The 24,131-nt window shown below is 40.2% G+C and overlaps 4 protein-coding genes across 6 annotated transcripts in view; 2 read left to right on the top strand and 2 right to left on the bottom strand.

Moving 5' to 3' along the window:
* The first annotated feature begins 160 nt into the window (after window positions 1-160).
* On the top strand, window positions 161-8,417 carry LOC141911857 (prostatic acid phosphatase-like). Of its 2 annotated transcripts, XR_012620082.1 has the most exons (12): window positions 161-215; window positions 832-1,082; window positions 1,167-1,265; window positions 1,738-1,830; window positions 2,183-2,323; window positions 2,869-3,054; window positions 3,152-3,275; window positions 3,409-3,491; window positions 3,982-4,195; window positions 4,666-4,779; window positions 5,561-5,972; window positions 7,915-8,417. XR_012620082.1 is itself a non-coding variant. In XM_074802930.1 (11 exons), the coding sequence occupies exons 2-11, from the start codon at window positions 1,002-1,004 to the stop codon at window positions 5,680-5,682; spliced, it is 1,257 nt and encodes a 418-aa protein (XP_074659031.1). In that variant the 5' UTR covers window positions 161-215; window positions 832-1,001; the 3' UTR covers window positions 5,683-7,287. The 2 variants fall into 2 exon arrangements, 1 of the variants encoding a protein (XP_074659031.1); XM_074802930.1 differs by lacking the exon at window positions 7,915-8,417 and having other exon boundaries at window positions 5,561-7,287.
* An 80-nt stretch (window positions 8,418-8,497) lies between these two features.
* The window catches only part of LOC141911766 (actin-related protein 2/3 complex subunit 2-like), a 107,470-nt gene continuing 91,836 nt past the window's right edge, over window positions 8,498-24,131 (top strand). The window contains exons 1-10 of one of the 2 annotated variants that reach the window (XR_012620078.1): window positions 8,498-8,858; window positions 9,399-9,433; window positions 9,541-9,599; window positions 9,695-9,748; window positions 10,292-10,524; window positions 10,671-10,764; window positions 11,075-11,201; window positions 12,008-12,108; window positions 12,979-13,079; window positions 13,174-13,295. Coding sequence is in view for 1 of the 2 variants with exons in the window: in XM_074802804.1 (XP_074658905.1) it covers window positions 8,797-8,858; window positions 9,399-9,433; window positions 9,541-9,599; window positions 9,695-9,748; window positions 10,292-10,524; window positions 10,671-10,764; window positions 11,075-11,201; window positions 12,008-12,108; window positions 12,979-13,079; window positions 13,174-13,201 (894 nt within the window). In the remaining variant the exon portion in view is untranslated. Of the gene's footprint in view, window positions 8,859-9,398; window positions 9,434-9,540; window positions 9,600-9,694; window positions 9,749-10,291; window positions 10,525-10,670; window positions 10,765-11,074; window positions 11,202-12,007; window positions 12,109-12,978; window positions 13,080-13,173; window positions 13,734-24,131 lie in introns of those variants that run through there. The other variant, XM_074802804.1, reaches the window with a different exon arrangement.
* On the bottom strand, window positions 13,856-17,950 carry LOC141911765 (secernin-3-like). Its single transcript, XM_074802803.1, has 6 exons — window positions 17,765-17,950; window positions 17,255-17,445; window positions 16,377-16,555; window positions 15,535-15,777; window positions 14,469-15,046; window positions 13,856-14,206 (listed from the first exon to the last, which is right to left on the bottom strand). The coding sequence occupies exons 1-6, from the start codon at window positions 17,939-17,941 to the stop codon at window positions 14,093-14,095; spliced, it is 1,482 nt and encodes a 493-aa protein (XP_074658904.1). The 5' UTR covers window positions 17,942-17,950; the 3' UTR covers window positions 13,856-14,092.
* LOC141911969 (glutamate receptor ionotropic, kainate 2-like) lies at window positions 18,785-23,990 on the bottom strand. Its single transcript, XM_074803100.1, has 8 exons — window positions 23,720-23,990; window positions 22,514-22,548; window positions 22,184-22,366; window positions 21,519-21,849; window positions 21,013-21,236; window positions 20,287-20,512; window positions 19,541-19,806; window positions 18,785-19,258 (listed from the first exon to the last, which is right to left on the bottom strand). Exons 1-8 carry the CDS (start codon window positions 23,799-23,801, stop codon window positions 19,133-19,135), a joined length of 1,473 nt encoding a protein of 490 aa, XP_074659201.1. The 5' UTR covers window positions 23,802-23,990; the 3' UTR covers window positions 18,785-19,132.

Below are 24,131 nucleotides of genomic sequence, written 5' to 3' on the forward strand. Positions count from 1 at the left end.
TCAATGTTCTGAATTAAATAATTATACGAATGCAATGCTTTTAGTTTTATTATATAAAAGAGTGTACAAAAAAATCATAAAATCTACAAAATATTTTTCATGCGCGGTTTAACTAAACGAATATTACGGGATTCGAGCCCACAAATGCGGAAGCAAATCTCTCAATGCGGAAGTAAAAAAAAAAACAACAAAATTTGCAATTTTGTTCATGTCTTGTAAGTCTTATTTTTTCGACCCTGCTGATTCATTCATCGTTCGCTTGAAAGGTTCCAAATAGCTGGGGAGGTTCAAGCAGTAAAGCCTCACAAAATATCGGCTCACTGCCTTATGGCCTAACCTAAAGCAACAAAACTGGGAAAACGTTTGCCCTACTCATCTCATTCTCAAGAAGGCTCAAGGTTCATTTGTTTTACTATGAATGACTGCAGTTTAGGTCGGAGTTTTATGTACTTACCATGAACGATCTTAGTGAAGTTTTTGGGTGAATGAATAGTAGCTTAGAATCTAGGAATTTTACAATCCAAATTCGCCTACAAACCCGCACCATAGTCACCACACCTGCCGGGAATGGAATGGTTGGTTTGATCTTTCGAAATCGGAAATCGAAGTACAGATATAGTTGTGTCATCAGCGGCTGAATTAACGGAATTTGTCGCAACCAGTACCTAACCTAACCCTAAATCCTTCACTATTGCAACACGACCTAAAACATGACCCTCATCCTTCATTATTCACTAGTGCCACAATTTTCGAAGGCGACCTTCAAGTTAAACTGCAATTAGTCATAATTGTCAGTACAATTTCAGGCAAAATGCTCTATCTATGTTTCAGGGATAGACAGGGAAGTTAAAGATCATGATGAAAATCTACTAAAAGCCGAATTTGTATAAATTGCGAAGACCGTCTCGGGCGGAGTTAGTCTAGTATCTAGCCGTTGTTCCCAAATAAGTTGCAGTAGGGGAACCGTCTGATATTCAGCGGACTGTGCCGAGTATTACAAGATGAATTACGTCGCCTTTCTGCTAGTGATACTACTAACGTGTCCTCTTTATACGGAATCAGCTTTGAAATTAGTCCATGTCGTAAGTTGAAAAATCGCGTCGCTTTTTAGATTTTGGAGAATTTTTTTCGCAAAATTTGAAATCTGAATTCGCGTTTTATCGCAGGTATGGCGCCATGGCGACCGCGCCCCGATGGAAGCTTACCCTAACGACCCGAACCCATCGGTGGATATTTGGCCAAAAGGCTGGCAACAATTAACGAAGGTAGGAATTCATTTTAACTGGACCAAAATGAGCTTAGCCCGGTCTTATCTGTGGAACTGAACTAAAGATCAGCAAAGCCGGGTCTCAGGCTAAAAAAAATTGATACCTTCTTTCTCCGCTCTGCTGAGCTTAAATTTTGACCCGGCTGGCCGCCTATCTACCCTATAGGCCTACATTACTTTTTATAAAATCGTGATCAATTTTACCATAACGGACCCGGCCGCTATAGAAATGAACTGTTTACAAATTTTATCATATTTTTCAAAAATGACCCGGCCGCTGCAGAGAAACAAGGTATCATTTTTGTTTAGCCTTATTTTAAGTTTTAACTGGAAATGGACTGAAATAAGCTAAGCCTGGTCTTATTTTAAGTCACAACTGTAGAACAGCACCAAAATGAGCTTAGCCTGGTCTTATCTTTAGTCTCAACTATGGAACTGCGCCAATAAGTAGTGTTGTTTATATTTTCTAGGTCGGGATGAATCAGATGTATGATGTTGGAGCTTTTCTTCGAACGCGGTTCAACAAAAACCAGTTCCTACCTCAGAGATATAGTAACACGGATGTACGTTGAGTTCGGTTTAAACCTGGACTCGGTTTAACAGCGCTGAGTTAAAACTACTGTCCTACTCTCCTAAACATTTGGAGCGCGTCGCTTCCAAACTATAGCCTCCTCATCTTCGTGGAACTTTTTGGGTTCAGAGATTTGGAAAATTGATGATCTGAACTCTTACAGTCCAAAGCATGTGCTTTTCTGTAAAGCAGATGAAAATGCAGTTTCACTAACCTCAAAACGCTGGTGAACATTTTTCAAATGAATCAGGCGCTATACAAATATTCAGATTATTATTATCATTAATATCATTATTATCAAATAAGCTCATTTTTTTTTTACCGATCTATCTTTGATATTACAGATGAGATTAACGAGCTCGGAATCGGAGCGTGCGTTTCAGAGCGCTCTAGCCGTACTCGCCGGTTTATATCCTCCCACGCCGCCGGAAATCTGGAAACCCGATCTGCCATGGCAACCGATTCCGATGCGAACAAACAGAAAGGTGAGCTAATAAGTTTTTCATTCGGATATCCTTAGAATAACGAAGATGCGCTTTCAAATTCCGGAATAATGTGCCAAATCAAATTTCAACTCCCAATTGCGAGGTTGACAAGTATATCTGCAAAAAATCATTCCTGAAAATTGCTTAGCCGTTTCAGTGCATCTACACTGCAGTGCGGTGTATAAATCGGTTATAGCTTTACTAGTACATCGCATTATGGTGTATTGATATAATTAGGGAGTCATTCATTTATTAGGTACCCATTAGAGGGGAGGGGAAAGTGGAATTGTGTACTGTAATGCATTAATATGAAAAATTCAATGGCAACACACCTGCCAAATACAGTTAGATATTAGTAACTAACAATACACCGCACCGCGGTGTAGATGTACTATAGTCGTATACCAATTCAGCACGCTTGGATGGGATTTTCAAATTATCTCCGCAATTTCGAGTGTGAATTACTCAGCACTAAAAGGGTTAAGAAAAATGTATTTTATTTGTGTAGAATTTAATGTTACAAATGAACTTTTCGAATTTCTCAGATGCTTCAATGGAGAAGTTGTCCTAAAGTTGACGATCAGGAACGAGAGAAATTCAACGATTTACAAGAGAAATTATTCGCCGACAACGAAGACCTGTATCGAATGATGATCGATAATGCTGGCTACAAGGGTAACTGGAAAACAGGGTCGTATCTGTGGAGGGTGTTTGAAAATACGGTCATCGCGGTGAGTAGTATTCTTTCAGAAGGCACAAATTTTTGGGAGTCGGAATATTTCGGGAGTCGGAATATTTTGAGAAACGTTTCCAAACTTCGATTTTTAGAAACTGCACGGATTAAAAGTGCCGAGTTGGATCACTGACGACGTGTTCAACCGAATGGAACGAGTCATGGTTCAACAATCGATCGCTAAGCTCCACGACGACAACCTCGTTAAAGCACGAACCGGTAATGAGCAGACTACGCGATACGAGCAGACTAGGCGATACGAGCAGACGGATCCGCCGCGTTGACCTTGACATTGCAATTTATGAAATTAATGCAAAACTATGAATGAATTTTGTTCTGTTTGTTTTTGTAGGTGATTTACTGAAGGATATTGTGAGTCATATCAACACAATGAAACAGAACAAAACACAACCAAAAGCCTACCTTTATTCATCGGTAAGAGATACAACTTTTACTTCTCCATAAATCATCCTATGACATCATCTAATTGTCTACTAGTGATTTGATCTATAGAAACTACCACATAAGATGTCTGCCTCCATATATCCCCCTATGACATCATCAAATTGTCTATTAGTGATTTGATCTATAGAAACTACCACATAAGATGTCTGCCTCCATAAATCCCCCTATGACATCATCAAATTGTCTACTAGTAATTTGATCTATAGACACTTCTAGAAAAGATGTCTGCCTCCATAAATCCCCCTATGACATCATCAAATTACCTACTAGTGATTTGATCTATAAACCCTTCTAGAAAATATGTCTGCTTCCAGAAATCCCTTTATGACATCATCAAATTATCTACAAGCGATTTAGTGTATAAACCATTCCTGAAAGTCAAAATCAAAAGTTCTATTTCCGGATAGGACCGCGGAACCGGACTCGCTGATTATATTTGCTGTATCTCTCTATTTTGCAGCATGATTATTTGATAATCGCGTTCATGTACGCGTTGGGTGTTTACAACGAGAAACCGATTCCGTACGCGGCGACCGTTATATTAGAAATACATTCAAACACGACGACCTCGACTAATCCGTCTGCTGCTGCTGCTAATAGCAACAACGATTATATAGAGATTTACTATCGTAATCAAACGGATCAATCAAAACCGATACATCTACCCATCAAAGGTACGCGATACTATACATGTCTGCCTACATGAATCACCCTATGACATCATTAAATTGTCTGTTACTGATTTGGTCGATAGACATTTCTAGAAAAGATGTCTGCCTCTATGAATCCCCCTATGACATCATCACATTATTCTGGTTTGTTCTACATACCTTTCTAGAAAAGATGTCCGCCTCTATAAATCCTCCTATGACATAATTAAATTGTCTACTAGTAATTTGATCTATAGACACATTTATAAAAGATGTTTGCCTTTATAAATCACCCTATGACATCATAGAATTGTCTATTAGTGTTTTCTTGAAAACATGTCTGTTTCTATGGATCCCCCTATGACATTATTAATTTCTCTGCTAGTGATTTAGTCTATGGACACTTTTAGATAAGATGTCTACGTCCATAAATCCCCCTATGACATCATCAACTATTCCTATAGTCAATTCCTCAATTCCTATGTTAATTGTAGGTTGTGGTTTGTCGTGTCCGTTGTCCGAGTTTCTCAATAAAATCTCGCATCTCGTTCCCGACAATCTCGACGTGGAGTGTGAGGCGACACCCGAACCGGGCGTTCTCACCGGAGGTACGTACTGTGACCTGTCATCTGTTAGACAGGTTTCGATTGGTCTCTATACTGATTCCGGAATTCTTTTCTGGCGCCTTCATTTCTGTCAACCAGAATACAATCTACCTAGTCCAGAATATGATCTGTAAGGGATCGTTCATTTATTACGTACCCATAAAATTTGAATTTTTCAACCCCCCTCCCCCTCTGTACGCAAAATCGGCCATTTTTTCATATACATTAAGCATTACAGTACGCAATTGCACTGACCCCTCCCCCTCCCCTAATGCGTACGTAATAAATGAATGACCCCTAAACCTGATAGAAGCGGCCAGGGTCCAGTTTCATGAAAAAGTTAAAATCAAATTTTTGGTGTAATTGCCATTGGTTACTTCGTGTTTTCAATAAGGACAACAATTCAAACTTAACCGTTTTAGGCTTAAACTTTTTTGCCTGGGCCCAGTTTCACAAAAATGATTAAGGCCTAAATCGATTTAAGATAAACTGAATTAATGAAGAAATTTAATCGATTTAAGAGATAAACCTTTTTGTGAAACTGGGCCCTGGGCCGAGTTTCATGAAAAAGTTTAAGCCTAAAACGGTTTAGTTTGAATTGTTGTCCTCATTGAAAACATGAAGTAACCAATGGCAATTACACCAAAAATTTGAGTTAAACTTTTTTGTGAAACTGGGCCCTGGAGAGCGTTTTCTAATCTAGTCCCCCTAAACTGCAATACGTTGCTTGAAATTTCTAGGTGCCATTTTGATGTTGATGTCTGATGTTTTGTTGCTATTTCAGGTATTTTATACGGTCTGATCGCAGCTATCGGTATAGTCATCATTCTCGTCATCGTGTTAGCCGTTTATTTGACGCGCCGACATAAAGGCTACTACATGAAATCATCGCACGAGATCACCTGAACACCTACCCCTGATCTGAGTTATACGTAGTGAGTGAACACCGACCCCTGATCTGAGTTTGACGTAGTGAGTGAACACCTACCCCTGATCTGAGTTTGATGCAGTGAACACAACATGACCGTATCAAAGTCTGGTATTCAGCCTAAGTGAACACCTACCCCTGATCTGAGTTTGACGCAGTAAGTGAACACCTACCCCTGATCTGAGTTTGACGCAGTAAGTGAACACCTACCCCTGATCTGAGTTTGACGCAGTAAGTGAACACCTACCCCTGATCTGAGTTTGACGCAGTTAGTGAACACCTACCCCTGACCTGTATGACGTTTTATTTGAAAAACGTAAATTCTGTTCAGTGCCAAATTCTGGAAGCTAGATTACGCAATTCCTCAACGAGAAAAATATGTGCCATTTTTACTAGAAATATCTTCAAATGTACAATAGCCCTGAACCCTATAAGCCCTGTAACTATTTTCCGAAAATGTAAATACCAGTAAAAGTTTTATTTCTGGTATATACCAGTTAGTGTGATTGTCAGTTCACTTCATCATTTATAGTGTACAATGTTAGAATATTACTTAGACAAGCCGCATGCTATCGAGTGGATTACCTGCGAGGTCAGAACCAAGTGCAGAGTCTACAGTTACCTTTATATTGTATTATTAGTGTCTAGTATTGTAAAATTGATAATTAATTAGCATCATGTATATTTATTGAATCTCAAACGTGAAGAATCTCAAAAAAGAAAACGCTAGGAAATCATAGGTAAATTCATGCGTAGAGAGTGCTTATACTGTTTAAAAAACAAATGCCAAAATCTGCTAGGGGGGTCATTCATTTATTACGTACGCATTAGGGGAGGGGGAGTGGGTCAGTGCAATTGCGTACTGTAATGCTTAATGTGTATGAAAAGATGGCCGATTCAAATTTTATGCGTACGTAATAAATGAATGACCCCTAGGGCAAATCCTGAAGTTCAGGTCGACAATATGAATGAACCTTTCGTTCACTGATCCTGGTATCAACACGTGTGGAACTGGGTGCGTGTTGATGTTGTTGTTTAACGACTGTTAAGCAGCTAATTAACATATTACTACAAGTAGTTCATATATCTAGTCTCAGTGTGTATATAAGACTGTTCAATGTTCTTGTAAAACTTCACCAAAAAAGAAAATGAGTAAAAGTTTTAAAAGCACGATAGAAATAGGTTTAGGAAATGTCGGATAATTCGCTTAGTTTCGACTGGCATTCGTAGTTTTCTCTCAATCTGATTCTATGACAGAGTTGAAACATTGCGAAGGAAGTTCATTATTAACCTCAAAATGCAAATTCGACAAAGAGGTTAAGTTTCACTCTAGTCAAATTGAAAATAGCTTCGCTTTCCAATGTTTTAAATCTAGAACTGTCGAACTGGATCCGTGATCCATAAACAACGAACTAAAATGTAACAAAAAAAAGCGCGTTTATTTTATATTATATTTTATTGATGCTCTACACAAAAATCGTCAGGAAATTCTATCAATTTTACACCGGAGATGATTTTCATTTTTGAAATATCGAAGTTTGTTGTAATATGATGTATTTATACTATAAACAAATTTGTAAAGTTCCGGCTATATGTGTCAATATATATATATATATATATATATATATATATATATATATATATATATGTAAAATATATATATATATATATATATATATATATATATATATATATATATATATATATATATATATATATATATATATATATATATATATATATATAATCTATACCTAATGAAATTTATAGTTATTGTGTATTATAATAATACGTGTAAACCGTATATTTTTTCTCTCGATTTTTCTATCAAATTTGAATCGCATCTTTTTGAAATTGATTTACATCGCTACGAAATGAGATGGATAGATTTTGATATCGAGAGCCGCGCCCGGGCCAACTTCGGTTATCTAGGAGTTATCGGTGAAACCAAATGTCAGTTAGTCGGAACTATATTCCGGAAATGAAATTCAGTTATCAGTTTTGACCACTAGTCGCGACTTGATACGAAAACCGAATTTGGCCCTGTTTGTGAATTGGCCCTGTTTGTTTTCATGTGTGAATTTAAAAATCTCGGAAAAAAATTCTAAATTCAAAAGATTCAAAAAAAATTCCATATTTAAAGAGAATAATAAACACATCCTTTGCCTGCAAATTTACGAGTTACAAAGTTATGTTATTTGTTTTTTGAGGATTGCTCCGTGGAATGAAGGGGGAACGAACCCTGGTAATGGAGGATATGGGAAACAAGTGACTGGCAATGAGGTTCATCATTGATCTTCGTACAAGCAAAAAAGGCCCGCGGAGTGGGAGCACTTTTACCACCAAAGACGATCCTTAATTTAAGACACTTGAGTTCAACTCTTTTTGTGAAACTGGTGTTTCTTGTCTGAAAGTGGAAATGACTGTATTTGATTCATTCTTGAAATTTTATAATTTGATTTTTTAAAAGTAGCCTACATGTGGCCGCTCAGGCATAGACTGTGAAACAAGTATCAATAATTCGAAGCCGCTGAGGACTGTACAAAAACGCACTGCGCTGGCTTACCCCATCTTCACCCGTCAAGGGATTCGAACCCACTACGCTAAAGCTGTTGCTGGTGGAAGCGAGTTCGGGAGTGATACTGGACCCCTGGCAAGCGAGGATGGCTTACCCCGGTAGCGCCAATTATTTTAAATGAGAAATTGTGGCCAACTTGAGTACATGGCCACATTATGCGAATAAATAACTATTTAAGTTTTTCGCGCAACTCTCTTAATTTCATTAACCGAGGGAGTGCTAGTTACGCCATCGGTTCTCATAAACACTTTACAAAATTAACATAAGCGACGTATTTGAATTGCCGCATTCCGTATATTAACGAAAGATGATCAGACGATCCCCCGAATTCCGTAGTCGGGATTGGGCTTCACAGTCCGACACCGCAGTCCGGTCTACAAATCCGAGTACAAAAGCCGCGTTTTACGCTCATCGCTTTTACTTCCTGCTTCCGGTCTCACGCCCAACTCAATTTTTTTGCAGTAAAAATCCAGTTTTTCAGCGGTTTTTCGGCGTGAATTGAGACGAGTGAAAAATGATTTTGTTAGAGATAAACAACAGATACATCGAGAAGACTCTATCAGGGATCTTTAAAAAGTAAGTCAACCATGATTTAACAATTTTGGTCGCATATTTTGATTTCACAATTTACTTTCCTAAGTTCTGGTTCAGTTGTTTTCTTTCGGTTTTATTGTATTTACGCACTTCTTTCAAAGAAATGGCCCTATGTGATCGCCAAACGTATCTGTTACAATTCTGATTCTGCATTTTAAGCGAAACTTAAGTGTTTGTTCCTCATCAATCATTCTTTTGAGTCAACTTGTCCAATGTCCCTGCGGCAGTGCCAGTGGGGTGGCTCCCGACAGTCTGAGAAGCCTCCCAAAAATCCGTGCCATCTCTTCATCTAGTGGGCGGCTCCATGATGAGAAATGTGACATCGATTGAGCGCTATCTATTTGTTCTGTGGGGGAGGGGGGCTCCGTAAATATCACCATATCTCTAATGGGCGGCTCCAAAAAATTGAAATCGGATATGGAATATTATTTAGAATTATGCTGAGCCTTCACTCCAGTGGGTGGCTCCGGGAATATGCAATTATCATCGTTTATAAATATCGTATAAATTTTATTTTTCTAGTGCTAAGTTTGAACGCGTGGACATCACCGTCGCTGGTAGGAAAAAATGAAATTTCTAAAATTCCAAAAAAACGTAGAAAAAATTCGTAATTCCAACTTTCAGGTGAAAAAAATCGATTGATGTTATACGTGTTTCGTTTCAGATTTTGATGGTGTTTTGTTTCACATTTCAAACCCAAACGAGGACAAGTCAAAAGTCAGGGTAAATATCGCTGTGGAATTTTGAGTGCATCAACCAGATTTTATATCATATCCTGCTTATCACGCTCACAGTTTTTAAAATGTTACCTATTTTAGGTCAGCATGTCGATGAATTTCTACAAGCAATTACAAAGTCACGGCGCCGATGAGGTATATATAAGTAACTAATTATAATTTTACTGAATCGTTGAAGTCATTGAGAATAAGAAGGTCGTCGTTAGTAACTAATCATAATTTTACTGAATCATTGAAGTCTAGGAACTAGAAGGTTGTCATTAGTAACTAATTATGATTTTACTGAATCGTTGAAGTCATCGAGAATAAGAAGGCTGTCATTAGTAACTAATCATAATTTTACTGAATCATTGAAGTCATTGAGAATGAGAAGGTCGTCATTAGTAACTAATTATAATTTTACTGAATCATTGAAGTCATCGAGAATAAGAAGGCTGTCATTAGTAACCAATCATAATTTTATTGAATCGTTGAAGTCATTAAGAATGAGAAGGTCGTCTTAGTAACTAATTATAATAATACTGAATTGACTTATGTCTATCTCAACTTGAGTTGAGAGCACATCAGGTGACTTAGCTAACTTTACTGAATCGTTGAAGTCACTGATGAATCAGTCATTAATCATAATTTTACTGAATGTATGTATAATAAAAAGTATGTTCGTATTTTGTTGTGTAGTTATTGAAACGAGAGTACGGCTCGTATTTAACCGATCCCGAACCGGGATTCAATATTACGCTGCTGTTCGATCTGGAGAACCTTCCCGCCGATCACGAAGAACTCGTCAAGAAAGTCGGTTTGTTGAAACGTAATTGTTTCGCGTCGGTGTTCGAGAAATATTTCAATTTTTTGGACGAGGAGAGCACGAACCACGAGCGAGCCGTCATCAATTACCGCGACGATGAAACTTTGTAAGTTTTGATTTTAACTCAGATTTCAAACTCCATCTCACAACTGGATGCTGGAACCGTTTCCTACTACCTGTGAATTGAATAAGGGATGAGGGGGGCGGGGTTAAACAGTTGATTAACGTATGTCGAATTGTTCGTTATGACAGGTACGTCGACGCCCAAAAGGACCGAGTCACCGTTATATTCAGCACTTTGTTCAAAGAATACGACGACATGGTCATCAGCAAAATATTCATGCAGGTAAAAATTACAACCTCCATAAATCCCCCTATGACATCATCAAATTGTCTACTACTAGGAATTTGACCTATACTAGACGCTTTGAGAAAAGATGTCTGCCTCCATAAATCCCCCTATGACATCATCAAATTGTCTACTACTAGGAATTTGACCTATACTAGACGCTTTGAGAAAAGATGTCTGCCTCCATAAATCCCCCTATGACATCATCAAATTGTCTACCAGTGATTTGATCTATAGACACTTCTAGAAAAGATGTCTGCCTCCATAAATCCCCCTATGACATCATCGACTGTTGTTATGTTTGTAGGAGTTCAAGGAGAGTCGTAGAACTGCTCAACAAGCTCCTCAGGTTCTGTTCAGTCACAAAGATCCGCCGTCGGAACTCAGCGGAACGGACGCTAAAACCGGCGATAACATCGGATACATTACATTCGGTAAGATCCTGATTTATTCTCATCACTGGAGATTTTCTACTATTTTCGATCAAATGACAATATTGGAATATCTGTTGCATCCATCCTTATTTCTCGTGTGCATTTGGGAGGAGATTCTAGTAGCTACTCCAGAGGAGTCGAGAGCTGCCTCTATTACAGGACAATTTGACAAGTCACCAAAGCTGGGACAACGACGAAATCAACTTACAGGGTCCCTACAACTCCTTGAATCCTTGATTTTTGAAAATATTTTTCAAGGTCCTTGAAAATCCTTTAATTTTGAAAAATATACATAATCTCCGAAACTCCTTAAATTCTGGGAAAGTCCTGTAAAAAATTTTCAAAAGGTCCTTTTCAGAAGACAGTGTATTCTATTATTCTTCATTACGTGACTTGTGAGTGAAAGTTGTTTCACTTTGAGATTTATAACATTTAAACATGTCAAACCAAAACGGCACACACAACAACTGATCAAAATTTGAGAAAAATATGGATTTTGTTTTTGAATTTTCGACTTTTTTTCCTTATATATGACCGCGTAAACCTCCTTGAATTTTGAAAATTACTCCTTGAAAATTCCTTGAAAAGTCTTTGAATTCTGGATACCAGGAATTGTAGGAACCTTGACTTAGCAAATTGAATTAGAAATATAAATTGAGACTAAAAAAATAGAGATGACATCAGTAATGTGACGAAATAATCGCGTTCGAATGTATGAAGGTTTTCTTTATGTTATGAAATGGTACCAAAAATTCACACTAGTCTTCATGAATTTTTGATGATACCAGTTAAGTTTGTGTTTTCAGTATTGGAACGGCGTCATACCAACGCACAGGCTCGAGACAACACTATAAACCTGATTCACACACTGAGGAACTATCTACACTATCATATTAAATGTTCAAAGGTACGTTCTACGCATAGAAACAAAACATAGAAAACAAAATTTCATTTAGGGCTAGATTCATCCTCCCTCTGCAGGGACTCGAACCTGATGGCATCGCTACACTCACGGCACGAACCCCTGCATCAGTAGACCGGGTGCGCAGGTACATGCGCAGCTTTCCGAACGAAAACTGGCGGCACCAATCAGATTGCTCGTTGTATAATCGTTGAGGCAAATTTCAAGGAAGAACTATAAATGGGAAAACCCGGGCTAAAAAAAAAAGGGATTTCTGATTGGCTAAAAATCACATCATCTGAACTGCGTATGTATCTGCGCGCACGGTCGATTATGGCAGGGTTTCGTGCCGTGGCGATCTCGATGCCATCAGGTTCGAATCCCTGCCGGGGGAGGATGGGGTAGATTCAGGGATTCTCTTTTCTTAAGAGGCTGAATTATGAATTGTTCCCGTCAAGTTAAAATGGTTGTTGAATTTTTCGATGATTTAATCCTAGCGTAGAATGTTAATTCTAGCTCTAAAGCTTCCTTTGTAGTCGCGGTCCTCGAATCAAATTCCCAAATCGACGAGACGATCATCCGGTTCTTGAAATAAGATTCGACTGTTCTAGGATTGAAACAACCTCTCTAATTCAACAGATTTAGTCGCACTATATATGAAAAACATAACATCTCGGATATCACTCTCAAGTCGGACACATTTCTACGTTCCCAAAAGAAGTCTACCCTATTTGGCAAAAAGGGCACTTTTCCAAAATTTATTGGGGGGGGGGAGGGGGCAACTGCTATGTACAGCCCTGTTACTAGTATAGGAAACTCTGAATTCATGACTTTTTCCGGATATTTTTGATGAAGAGTTTCGTTTTGTTCGCGCAGGCTTATATCCACTCGCACATGAGGGCGAAAACTGTCGACTTCATCAAAATTCTCAACCGCGCAAAACAAACTCCAAAAACTGCTGAAAAGAAAACCATCACGTGAGTTATCGAACGAAATCACTTTCGAAATCGGCGCCCGATTTCTTATTCATTCCCGATGCTAATAGGGGGCGTTGTTGTTATTGTTTTTCAGCGGGAAGACTTTCATACAACGATCATGATTTGAAACGTGGAATTGTTGTTATCATCTAATGAACTCTTGTGTAATACTTAACGCGTGCGTTTATCCTAGACACTAACAGAGAGAGAAGAACAGACCCAGTCCGAATCCCTCACATGAACTTCCCTGGAGGAAGTAATTATTCAGATTATTTTTTAATTTTTTTTTTTTTTCATTTTGAAAATGAGAAATCATTATAAAACGAGATAATTTTTTTCGCCGAATTTTTAAAATAATTTTTTCTTAGGTTTTTTTTCTAGTTCGACTCATTTCATTGAATTCCTTTTTGTTGTTTCCGATTTTTTTCTTTTTTCAATTTAAAAAGAAACTAATTTTTTAAGCGGAAAATTATCAAGTATCTATTTAAAACGTTTGAAAGAACCAACAAAAATGTACGATTCAATTAAGTAATGATTTTGATGAAAGTTTTGTCTTTCTGTCGAAATGAAAACCTGTGCACACTGTAAATAGAGTAATGACAAAATAAAATATATATATATATATATATAGACAAATCATGTATTGGAATTTTATAAATATTAAAAACAACATAACCGAAAAAGAATTGACTTTTTTGAATAATGGTGTATTAACTAGAGACATCCCTTGAGTCTGCTCTTCATGGATGAAACATAAATAAATATAAGATTAGGGAATTCCGGTTTGCCTAAAAGCATTTTTATTTCAAAACTAAATAACAACAGTAAAACTTAAAATGTTGAGATACTCTTATCAATAACAGAGGCAGATCCAGGGCAAGACTTGAACAAGTCCATCTATTTCTTTCGGTGCCCTTTTTGATTTTGTCTACAAAGATAATAGGTGAATTTCACTGCGAAATCATTCCTAATATTTGTCTCATCGGTGACAAGTTCTTCAAAAGAAGTACACTTTACTCTTTTTGGACATCAAAGTGTCCTTTGGGACTTGAAAAGTTCTTCAAAATTGGCCTCTGGATCCACCCCTGAATAACGCGGTATATGATTTCTTCAGATAAATGCTGAATCTACAAAGTAACAATCCAGGTATTATTATTGAGACTAGATTGCAGATTAGACTCTGGGAACCGTGGTACTAGATAGCAGATTAGACTCTTGAGTGCCAGGTACTAGATTGCAGATTAAACTCTGGGACCTCTGTGGTCCTATTAAGTTTGCCCTAACAGCATGCTAAAAAGGGACATGGCACCATTTTACTTCTAGACATTGTTTAATTTCCTATTTTTAGTCGCCAGTTTCAACAGCATAAATCGACATTTCAGCATGTACCATTTCCTCGAACAAACATGCTAGTTTGTTGTCCGTCTGCTGACGCTCCGTCTGTTTGCTGTCCGTCTGCTTGCTGTCCATCTGTTTACTGTCAGTCTGTTTGTTGTCCGTCTGCTGACGCTCCGTCTGTTTGCTATCCGTCTGTTTGCTGTCCGTCTGCTTGTCGTAGTTTCCCAACAATTCATCGACCGTTTTCACGGATTCGCGTTCCAACTCTCGAAGGCGTTTCATCTTCTCCGCTGTTTTCCGTCGATTCGACGAATTCCCTTCGAACGTTTCCTCGTGACTGCGATACAACGCGTGCTTCAAATCGACTCGTTTCCGCTTCTTCCCGCGCGGTGGCGCCGCCGGAGATCGCGTCAGCTCGCACGTTCGAGCTCCGCCGACGAAGAAGAACGGCTTGAAGAGCGAGACGGCTGGGTTTTTCGTGGCGGTGAACCAGTGAGTCGCGGGTTTAGCGCAACCGTCGATCGGTACGACGGATACCTGACTACCCGCGGAGACAATACCACCATTCATACATATATCACTTTCTTCATCGCGTAGAATCGAAAATAAACTCTCAGCGTTGAAATCACCTGAAATGATTAGACATTCAGAATGAATATATGTACTCCCTGCAGATCCAAGGGTGCACCCCCCTAAAAATATCAACTTTCTCTCAAATCTTAAGTTTAGATTCCTAAGCTTGTTCTCTGTTTTTCCAAAAATTAGTTAATATGATATGCGAATTTTGGGGTGCACCCTTCTTTGGATCAGACCCTGGATCCGCCTCTCTGATAGTTCTGCAATACAGTAAACCCCACTCAACTCGGGCATGGCCAAGTGACAGGTTTTTTACCAATTTTGCCAGTCCGAGTTTTTCCGAGTAAGTCTAGGTTTATTGTAGTTAAAACTGATCTCGACACAAAAAATTTGAACTTAGTTAAAATATCAGAAACGAAATGAGTCAAATAATTGATTAAATTTTAATCCAATGAACTTAAATTTGTTAACGAAAAATTTTTAAAATCTAAAAATATTGAATTTTACTGAATTCCTGTATTGCCCAGCGCCCAAAACGAACCGGTTTTTGAAAGCTGCTCCATCAAATAACGCCCGCAGAGGAATCGCCCGTACGGGCGCCGCTTGCAGTTCAGGGCGTGGGCCACATCGTCGACGGGACCGCTGGAGAACGCGGCCGCGAAATCGAACGGTCCACTAGAGGGCGCGTAGAATCCTTTACGTCGTGCGAATTCCTGCGTTCCGTCTTTTATCAGATCAAACTTCGTTCGGATGCTCAATTCATTGGATATATTACGACATCCACCTGAATCAAACAAATAATTAGACTAGACCCTTCAGACAATCTTCAGTCAGCCTGCAACCTGCCACCCTTCAGTCAATCTTCCATCAGCCTGCAACCTACAGCCCTTCAGACAATCTGCAGCCTGTAACCTGCAGCCCTTCAGTCAATCTGCAGCCTGCAACCTACAGCCCTTCAGACAATCTGCAGCCTGTAACCTGCAGCCCTTCAGACAATCTGCAGCCTGCAACCTGCAGCCCTTCAGACAATCTCTATTTCAGTGTGAAGTGTGGATGATCAGTTTTTGAAAGTGTGCTGATAAAATGTTTAATAGGATCAGAAATGTCTCAGGTGAAGTCCTGAACACATGTGAAGTTTGACTGATCAGTTTTTGAAAGTGAGCTGATAAAATCTCTAATGTCTGGTGTTTGTCGTTTATTTTCAATCAAAAACATTTCAGAACACAAGTGTGGACGATCAAAAAACTGGAAGAATGCTGATAAAGTATGAAGTGTCTGATGGGCTGCAGGTGCTGGGCCAGTCATAGGTGTGCAGGGACCTGTCTGAAGATTGATGTTAGGGCAAACAGTTTCTACTGTACAGGTGTAGCCATGCATACTTACTTGTAATACGTTCGGCTGCCCACCACTGATCAGCTGTCTCTAAAACCCACGCCTGCTGTCTATCTGTAATTATATAACTACTGTGTTCACCCCACAGTCCTCGCTGTCCGTGTCTGTGTAATAACTCGACGATTACATCCAGCGCTTCGCGAGCCGTCTTACTCCGCTCTAAACCTAACCTGAAAATTCAAAACACGCTGAAATTGCGCCGAATAATTCTGGATCTGTGACCATTGATTTTGGATCTTCTACCATTGATTCAATGAGATATCATATCCGTTCAATGTTGACCGAACCAGAATCAATGTTATTGTCTACTGTAGTTGATCTCAAAGTTCTGGTTCCGCCACCATTTCATTTGAGATATATATCTCATTCTTAAAGGGCTCAAATTTTGCCTTAACTCAATGACTACGTTAAGCCGCTGTCAGGCCGATATTTACCGTTGCATACGGAAAGCTGCTGGGAGCAGTTTTCATGACGTCACAAATGTAAACACTGCCTAAGTTCAAACTACACGTGATTTTAACCAATCAGAATGCAAGTAAACATTATTATCATAAATTATGTGAGGGAATTCCATGGAATCCCCTATGCAACGCGTCATAGACACTATTGATCATGGGAAGCACCAGAGGGGGAATCCCCTGTTAACCAAAATGGCAGAAATTCCGTCTGCTGCGCGTGATTTTGAATTTGGGTATTCCGGAGTGAATGAGTTAAAGAGCTATCTCGATGTTCTGGATCTATTGCCATTGATTCTCGGATTTGCTACAATTGATTCAAAAAGAAATCTCATAGAATCAATGTTCGCTGCGCCAGAATCGATGGTGGCCTCAAACTAGATTAGAAACGTGTTTAATGTTATGAAATTGTACCGAAGTAGATCCATCGGAAGCAGACGATCTTCACCATCGTCGTCGATATCTCCGAGCACCGTCCAGACCGCCTCGTTACCGATACATACTCCGTGCTGATTGGCCCCCATCTCGGCGCCCCAGATCCACGCAGGTTTACTCAATACGACCGCCTCAGTGTGGACTACTTGATCAATCTCCAGAAATGTACACTGTTGGAAAAAACGAGTGAACGTGTATTAAAGCCACATTTCAGGTCAACTTTGCCTTGAACAAACCCAGCTAAGGCCAGAACTGTCACATCTTTAGATCTCTATGGCCAATCATGGACACCAAAGCTAAGAGTGTTTTTAAAGTCCGTGGACCATTCTTAGATAGATATAGTGCAGCAGACTCCCCCGTTTTTTAAGACGACACCAGTCTACGACGCTCTTTTAGATTTTGACTTACTTAGGCTATCATTCTACTAATAGTAGAATGGCTCATTTTTTGGGGTTCATTTTTTACGTGTCAAAAAATTATGACACTTGCCTTAAGTTTTTCTGTCGATGGAACATGATCTGCAGCCGGGAAATAGACGACCTCTTGCACCTCGTCAGACGGTCGGTCGGCATTCTTACCGAATACGATGCAGTTGTCTCGAGTTGCCGGGGGTAGAGCGACGAACGTATCACACGATTTCAACACTACACGAACATCAGCATCCATTTTGTTTGTAAACAGTCATTGCGCAATACCGCTAGAAAGGGCATAATTAATATGTTTATCGCAGATGTATCGGTTTTTTCATTCCGTCATCCTCGCTTGCCAGGGGCCCCGGTATCGCGCCGAACTCGGTTAGACTGGTTACCGGTGTCTATTCTGACTGCGAATGCGGGTGGCGCAGAATTGGACAGGCGACCAGTCTAATATCGCTTCCACCAGCAGGAAACGGCTATAGCCTAGTGAGCTCATATCCCTAGACGTTCCTCTTTGAAATGATTTTAGGTTCAATTGTGCTTAGGCGCTGTCTCGCTTTGCCGAATCAAATATTCTATCGGGTTGCATTGAATATAGGATTGTAATATTGCCGTTATGGTGACCCGCACGGCACTCTTTATAAAGATTATTTTGAAGACACATAAAGCCGGGCAGGCATAGATCGGCCTTGCGACGGCTTGCGACTCACTGCGACCACCAGCGATGATCGTGTCGCAACGATTCACCGACCTACGCTACCTTGCGACTGCCAGTGACGGGTTGCGACTGCCAGCGACGCCAGTCGCAATGAGTCGCACATGTTCTACTTTTTGCGACGCGACGGCGACTGTCGCAACCGATCTACGCGCTCTTGCGACTGGGAGCAACTAGTCGCACACAGTCGCTGACAATCATGTCGCAACCGACTTACGCCCCCGCTTGTGACGCAACGCGACGATCGCGTTGCGTCGCACGGTCGACCTACGCCCGGCTTTAGGGATGATAAACAAGAAATCCCACTTGAGAGTACGTATAGACGCCTTGATAAATAACACACAATACTGTGTCAACAACACGAAACAAGAGGGAATCTAGTAAAATTGCAGGAATATCTTTATTCAAGAACCTGTCAAACAGAACTTGCACAAAAATATGAGGTCTAGAAAAACATAATCTACGAGCAAAACACGCTACTACTTCACTGACTAAAATAAGTAAGAGGGAGAAGCCTCGGGTCGCGCAACACCAGGACCAGCAGAGTTCCAGTCAACAATAGTTCACTTGAGCTATGAATTAATGTCAGGTATCGCGGAACTGTGTGCAGACTGATAGAGGTAGGTTGTTCTGCCTGGTGTCTCAGCGATGCTGCTGTCTGTCTTTCCGTATTGTCCGGTCTGACTCATTTCTCTGTCCGTCTGCCTGTCTCTGTCTAGATCAGCTTTAGGCGCCTTGTTTGAGTTCGGACGGTGGAGCGGATCTCGGAGGTGGGGTTACATCACGTGTCGTAGAACAACAACCGCCGACTGATCGCTTCTGATCCGAGCTAAACTGATCAATAAACGTCGTCTACAAATTAGAAATAAACAATATATTCAAATCAAACAATTATGATGAACAGTTATTTTCAGGATCATCAATATTCATCCGATATAAGTGATTATCCGACTTTCGCTGATCCGCGACTTACGCAAGGTTGGGTACTACACAAATTCATAATCATATCCCTTTGCTCGGAGGTAAAAAAGTAAGCTATACCATATAAAACCGTATCCATACGCGGGAACCAATCGGCGGGCAGTATAGCCAGCGAAAGTAGCGCGTATGATGACGTATATGCAAATTACGAACCTTTTTATCTTTAGATCTTTGCGCGGTGCGATATAAACACTCAAATATGGCGACGACGACCGCTACGATAACACCGAGCACCAGAATGACGAAGGCTCCTCGTATTTCAGACACCCCGATGTTTAAATGACGGGGAAATTCGTCTGCATCGTCGTCCACTCGCGGGCATTCGTTCGAGTGAAACCATTTCTGGTAGAGTTGATGCAACCTTCCATTTTCGATTAATTTCAACAGAGCCAAGTTGACCAAGTCCTTGTATGGGGATCCTTTCAAAGATTTGAAAAAGTTGATTTGAAAATAATTATTCATTCGATAGGTCCAGGTTTTTTTCTTACCATTCAACCATGCCATCATCCTCGCTTACCAGGGTTTGCGTAGATGTGTTGGGCGGATAAGTTTTCATTCAGCGGCCATCAGTATCTCTAACCAATCAGATGCGTTGTATTGATAGAGAGATTCTGCCGGTGAAAAGAACGCATCTCAGACTGGTGGCTGCTGTTGAGCGGCGTAATAGACGTCCAATGAAGGGGCTTGTGGTCGCGGTTTGTGTTGGCGTGAACTTCAGCGGGAAGCCCTGGCAAGCGAGGATGTATGCCACCAGCTAGCAAGGCAAGTTTAAACCTAAATCTAGATTTCAGCCGCCCACGTAAAACATTAGGTTTACACAGATCGATCATGGATAGCCATGACACCAGCCATCCAGGTTTGCATCCCCGCGACGCGCGAGGATCTCATTGCATATTTACCTTTCGGGAAAGCGATACCAAAAGCCTTCGAATCGAGAAGACCTCCAACTTTCATCAAGGAGCAAGGTTTCTTCTGAACGACGTAATCGATCATCGTTGATTCGGTGATAAAGGCGTAATTTCCTCTTCTGGCGCGTTCGAATCCGTCTTTATTCGTATTTACGAATACAGACGGCTCATGCGAGCTCATAAACTGCCACATCTTCTGGTAAACAGTTATCCTTGACTGCAATGGACACCAATAGATTCGGTTATTAGTAATTTACTCTTTTATAAAGAATTGTATACAGATTATTTGTCTACTACAGGAAAGTGGAAAAGAAGTAGAAACGTTTTTTTGGTAAAGCCATACACTTGTGTTCCCTGCATTGTTTTCACGGCTACACGGACATCATCATTACAGCTTTTCCCAAGGAAGAATCAAATTGTATCTTAATCCTAAATAGCATTTATCGCCTTATACAGAAACTTCTCCGGTATTTCGGGGTTCTTTGATATTTCTCCAACTACATTATAGGCCTAATCCGTCCTCCTTTCCAGCTGTTCTCTAGGGATGGGGAAACCCACCATCTTGAAAGAAATGTTCTTTCCGAGCTAAAATTTCAAGTCTTTATTTTGACTCATCTTCAATGATATTGGAACTTCAAAACGTCATTAGAAACTCGATAAAGGGGACGCTAGTTCTACATGAAGGGTTTCTGATTTTAAAAGATTGAAAATCATTACTGTTTTGAAGAAAGCCATCGTTGAACCGCCAGCTATTGTTCCGTATTTTATTTTGGTCTGAGCTGCGAGGTCAGATGCACTCTGTACGGTTGGTTTCAGCGTACTGTTGGAAACGACCCCGATTATTGAGGAGAGCGAAGCCACATAGGTGGCAAATACAAAAAATGAAAATATCCACCAGACGGCGCTGACTATACGAACTGATAACGAGATTGGTGTCAAACCTGTAAATGAATAAACTAAATCAATCTCATGTACAAAACAGTTTTGATAACACAATTGTCTTTAGTACAGGGCGTTTAAGAAGAGTGTGGCTTCAATAATCTGCTATGACTGCTTTGTGGCCATTTTGAACAGCCAAATTAATTACAATTATTTACAATCAAATCCTCGCTTAATATATAGGCTTAAGGGCCATGAGCTTGACCGGATTCATTGTAAGTCAGGGCCAACGCGGATTTTTCAGATAGCTGCCTTGTGGCAATTTATGCTTTGAAACAATTTACCAGCTTTGCCCGGAAATCCGAACAGAAACCAAGCGCTGTTGAGGCACGAGAATGCGTTTCGTTCCTCGATATCGGAGTTTGGGTTTTGTTGCCACTCTGTGAATCTGCCGAGTAGGAATAGTATGAAACTCATAACGGCGTACGCGATAACTATAAACACCCAAACCTCCGCCTCAAACGGGGCCAATATTGCGAACATCGACGACTGGCGCTCCCTGGTGGGTTTCCGCATAACTATAGTAGTGCCGAGATTCAAATAAGGTTTGCTGAAATCGACAACTTGTGATCTCATGTAGGTTATTGTTAAAGGTGCAGCCGACATATCCACTGTCTGAAATAACGAAACAATTTTTTAAAATAATTCTTACGTCTTCAGATCTTGCTGCAGGTAAACTCTGGACCAGGTTTTATCGACAGACAAGATATGCAAATAACTTCACGGCAGTGCAGCATGCATAATGTAAATTACTTAGCAACATTGTATACATTATGCAAATTACTTAACGACTAAATCTACAGTATGCAAATTACTGGACGCCAGTGCCTGCAGTATATACACATCAACTGATTATCATCTATAGATATGAAAATTTCCTATACGACAATTAACTTTCACATATGCAAATTACTTTTACGAGAGTTCCTAGAAGAAATATGCAAATTACCTTGTTGATTAGTTCGCCAATCATCCCGTTCCATTTGCCGTCTGGCGTGAGAGCCCCGTATCTCCCGTCGGCGACTAACTTCAATTTGTACTTGAAACCGACTTCATCAGCGAGAGCGTTCACTAAATCAACGATATATCCTTCAAAAGTCCCGGCAGAAGTTATCATCAGAAACGGTTCCGACTGAATCAAATAAATCATACATTTTTACAATGAACTATTTATCACATTAAGGCGGCCATCTTGGATCTCGCGCAATTTTGATGGACCACACGGGACTTTAATATCAAGATGGCCGCTGTTATGTGAAATAAGACTGGTGTCACTTACGAGAATTGTTGTGATTTTCAGTTCGTCCCCAGGCTCTGAAAACACGGAAAAACTCACAATGAAACATGTTAGTAAAAACTGACGATACTCGGAGGTTGGTTTAAATTCTTTTCTTTACGCCCGCCTTCCTCGAGGAAAAGATCGTTAAAACCTACTGCAAACTTAACACTGATGATTCTGACCGGAAATTGCATGTTTTCCTATGCATTTGTATTTTCAAAGATTCCAAACACCTAAAGGGAGACCCTGTGCCTTCACCGAGAGGGAGACCCTGCGCCTTCAACGAGAGGGAGACCCTGCGCCTTCAACGAGAGGGAGGGAGACCATGCGCCTTCACCGAGAGGGAGGGAGACCCTGTGCCTTCACCGAGAGGGAGGGAGACCCTGCGCCTTCACCGAGAGGGAGACCCTGTGCCTTTAACGAGAGGAAGGGAGACCCTGCGCCTTCACCGAGACGGGAGACCCTGTGCCTTTAACGAGAGGAAGGGAGACCCTGTGCCTTTAACTAGAGGAAGGGAGACCCTGCACCTTTAACGACAGGGAGACCCTGCGCCGTGGCTGCTTTATCCTAGAAAATCCCGCTTGTTTTTCATTTGAACCCTGCCTTCAAGTTTAACCTATCATCGATCCACCCCTGTTAGCATCCATAGTTTTCCCGGCTTTTAAAATTTGTATATATACATAAGTAACTTAATGACAGCTTTCCCATTTCGGCGTTGGCATGTAGGAACAATTAAGCATGGAAATCAATTAACTGCAAATAAAAATACCAGACATCCAGTGTTTATTGTTTGGCGTGAAACCTGGAGAGTAGCCTTATATACTTTGACTGATAACTACAGCCATTTGGTGTCTGTTCTAGAGTTCTAACAGTCACAAACAGTTGTCGGAGTATGTGAAGGGTTGATGATTGTTATTCCGACAAACTAAACAGTTTGAAACAAGTATAATGTAACAACATTTATTATGTCTACGACGCCCCGCGATTAGTCGGATATACCAAGAATAGATAAAGAAATACATCATCACAGGTTTTATGGACTGTTGCAGCTGTAGTTTGCCCTCAGAAATTTAGGAACAAGTGATTGGCTTTAATTGACTTTATGCAAACATATCCAATAGAACTGCCATTTTTAAAAGATCCTCTGCGGCGCTGAATTTGTTAAAGCTGCATAAAATACTAGGAAACTTTTTAGAGAGAACTTACTTGGTGTCGCCTGAGCTGCAGTCATCGAGGTCGCTGTCACCATCAGTAACAGAAAACTAACCAACAAATTCATTGCATCCATTTTATAAAATCACGATCCAACTTCACGCAACGAATCGTGATGTTTACTCGATTATATATATTTATAGTTTGTAGCGCGCAGTCTCTCTCTATATCCACGGTTTATCCACGGTTTATCCACGGTTTATCCCAGGTAATATATAGATACTGTGTGTTGAACGCAGCCGCGTCAAACAGTGAGGTAAACCCGCCGCGGGTTCATGCTGAGATAACAATACTCAATTGGGTTAACGCTGCTACTGCTGCTGCTGCTGCTGTTGTTGTTTTTTGAAAAGTAGGACGAACATCAACGGAAATAAGTATTTATCGAAAATTGCGGTCACACAATAAT

This window comes from Tubulanus polymorphus, chromosome 10, assembly GCF_964204645.1.
Source record: "Tubulanus polymorphus chromosome 10, tnTubPoly1.2, whole genome shotgun sequence".
Classification (NCBI taxonomy): Eukaryota; Metazoa; Nemertea; class Palaeonemertea; order Tubulaniformes; family Tubulanidae; genus Tubulanus; species Tubulanus polymorphus.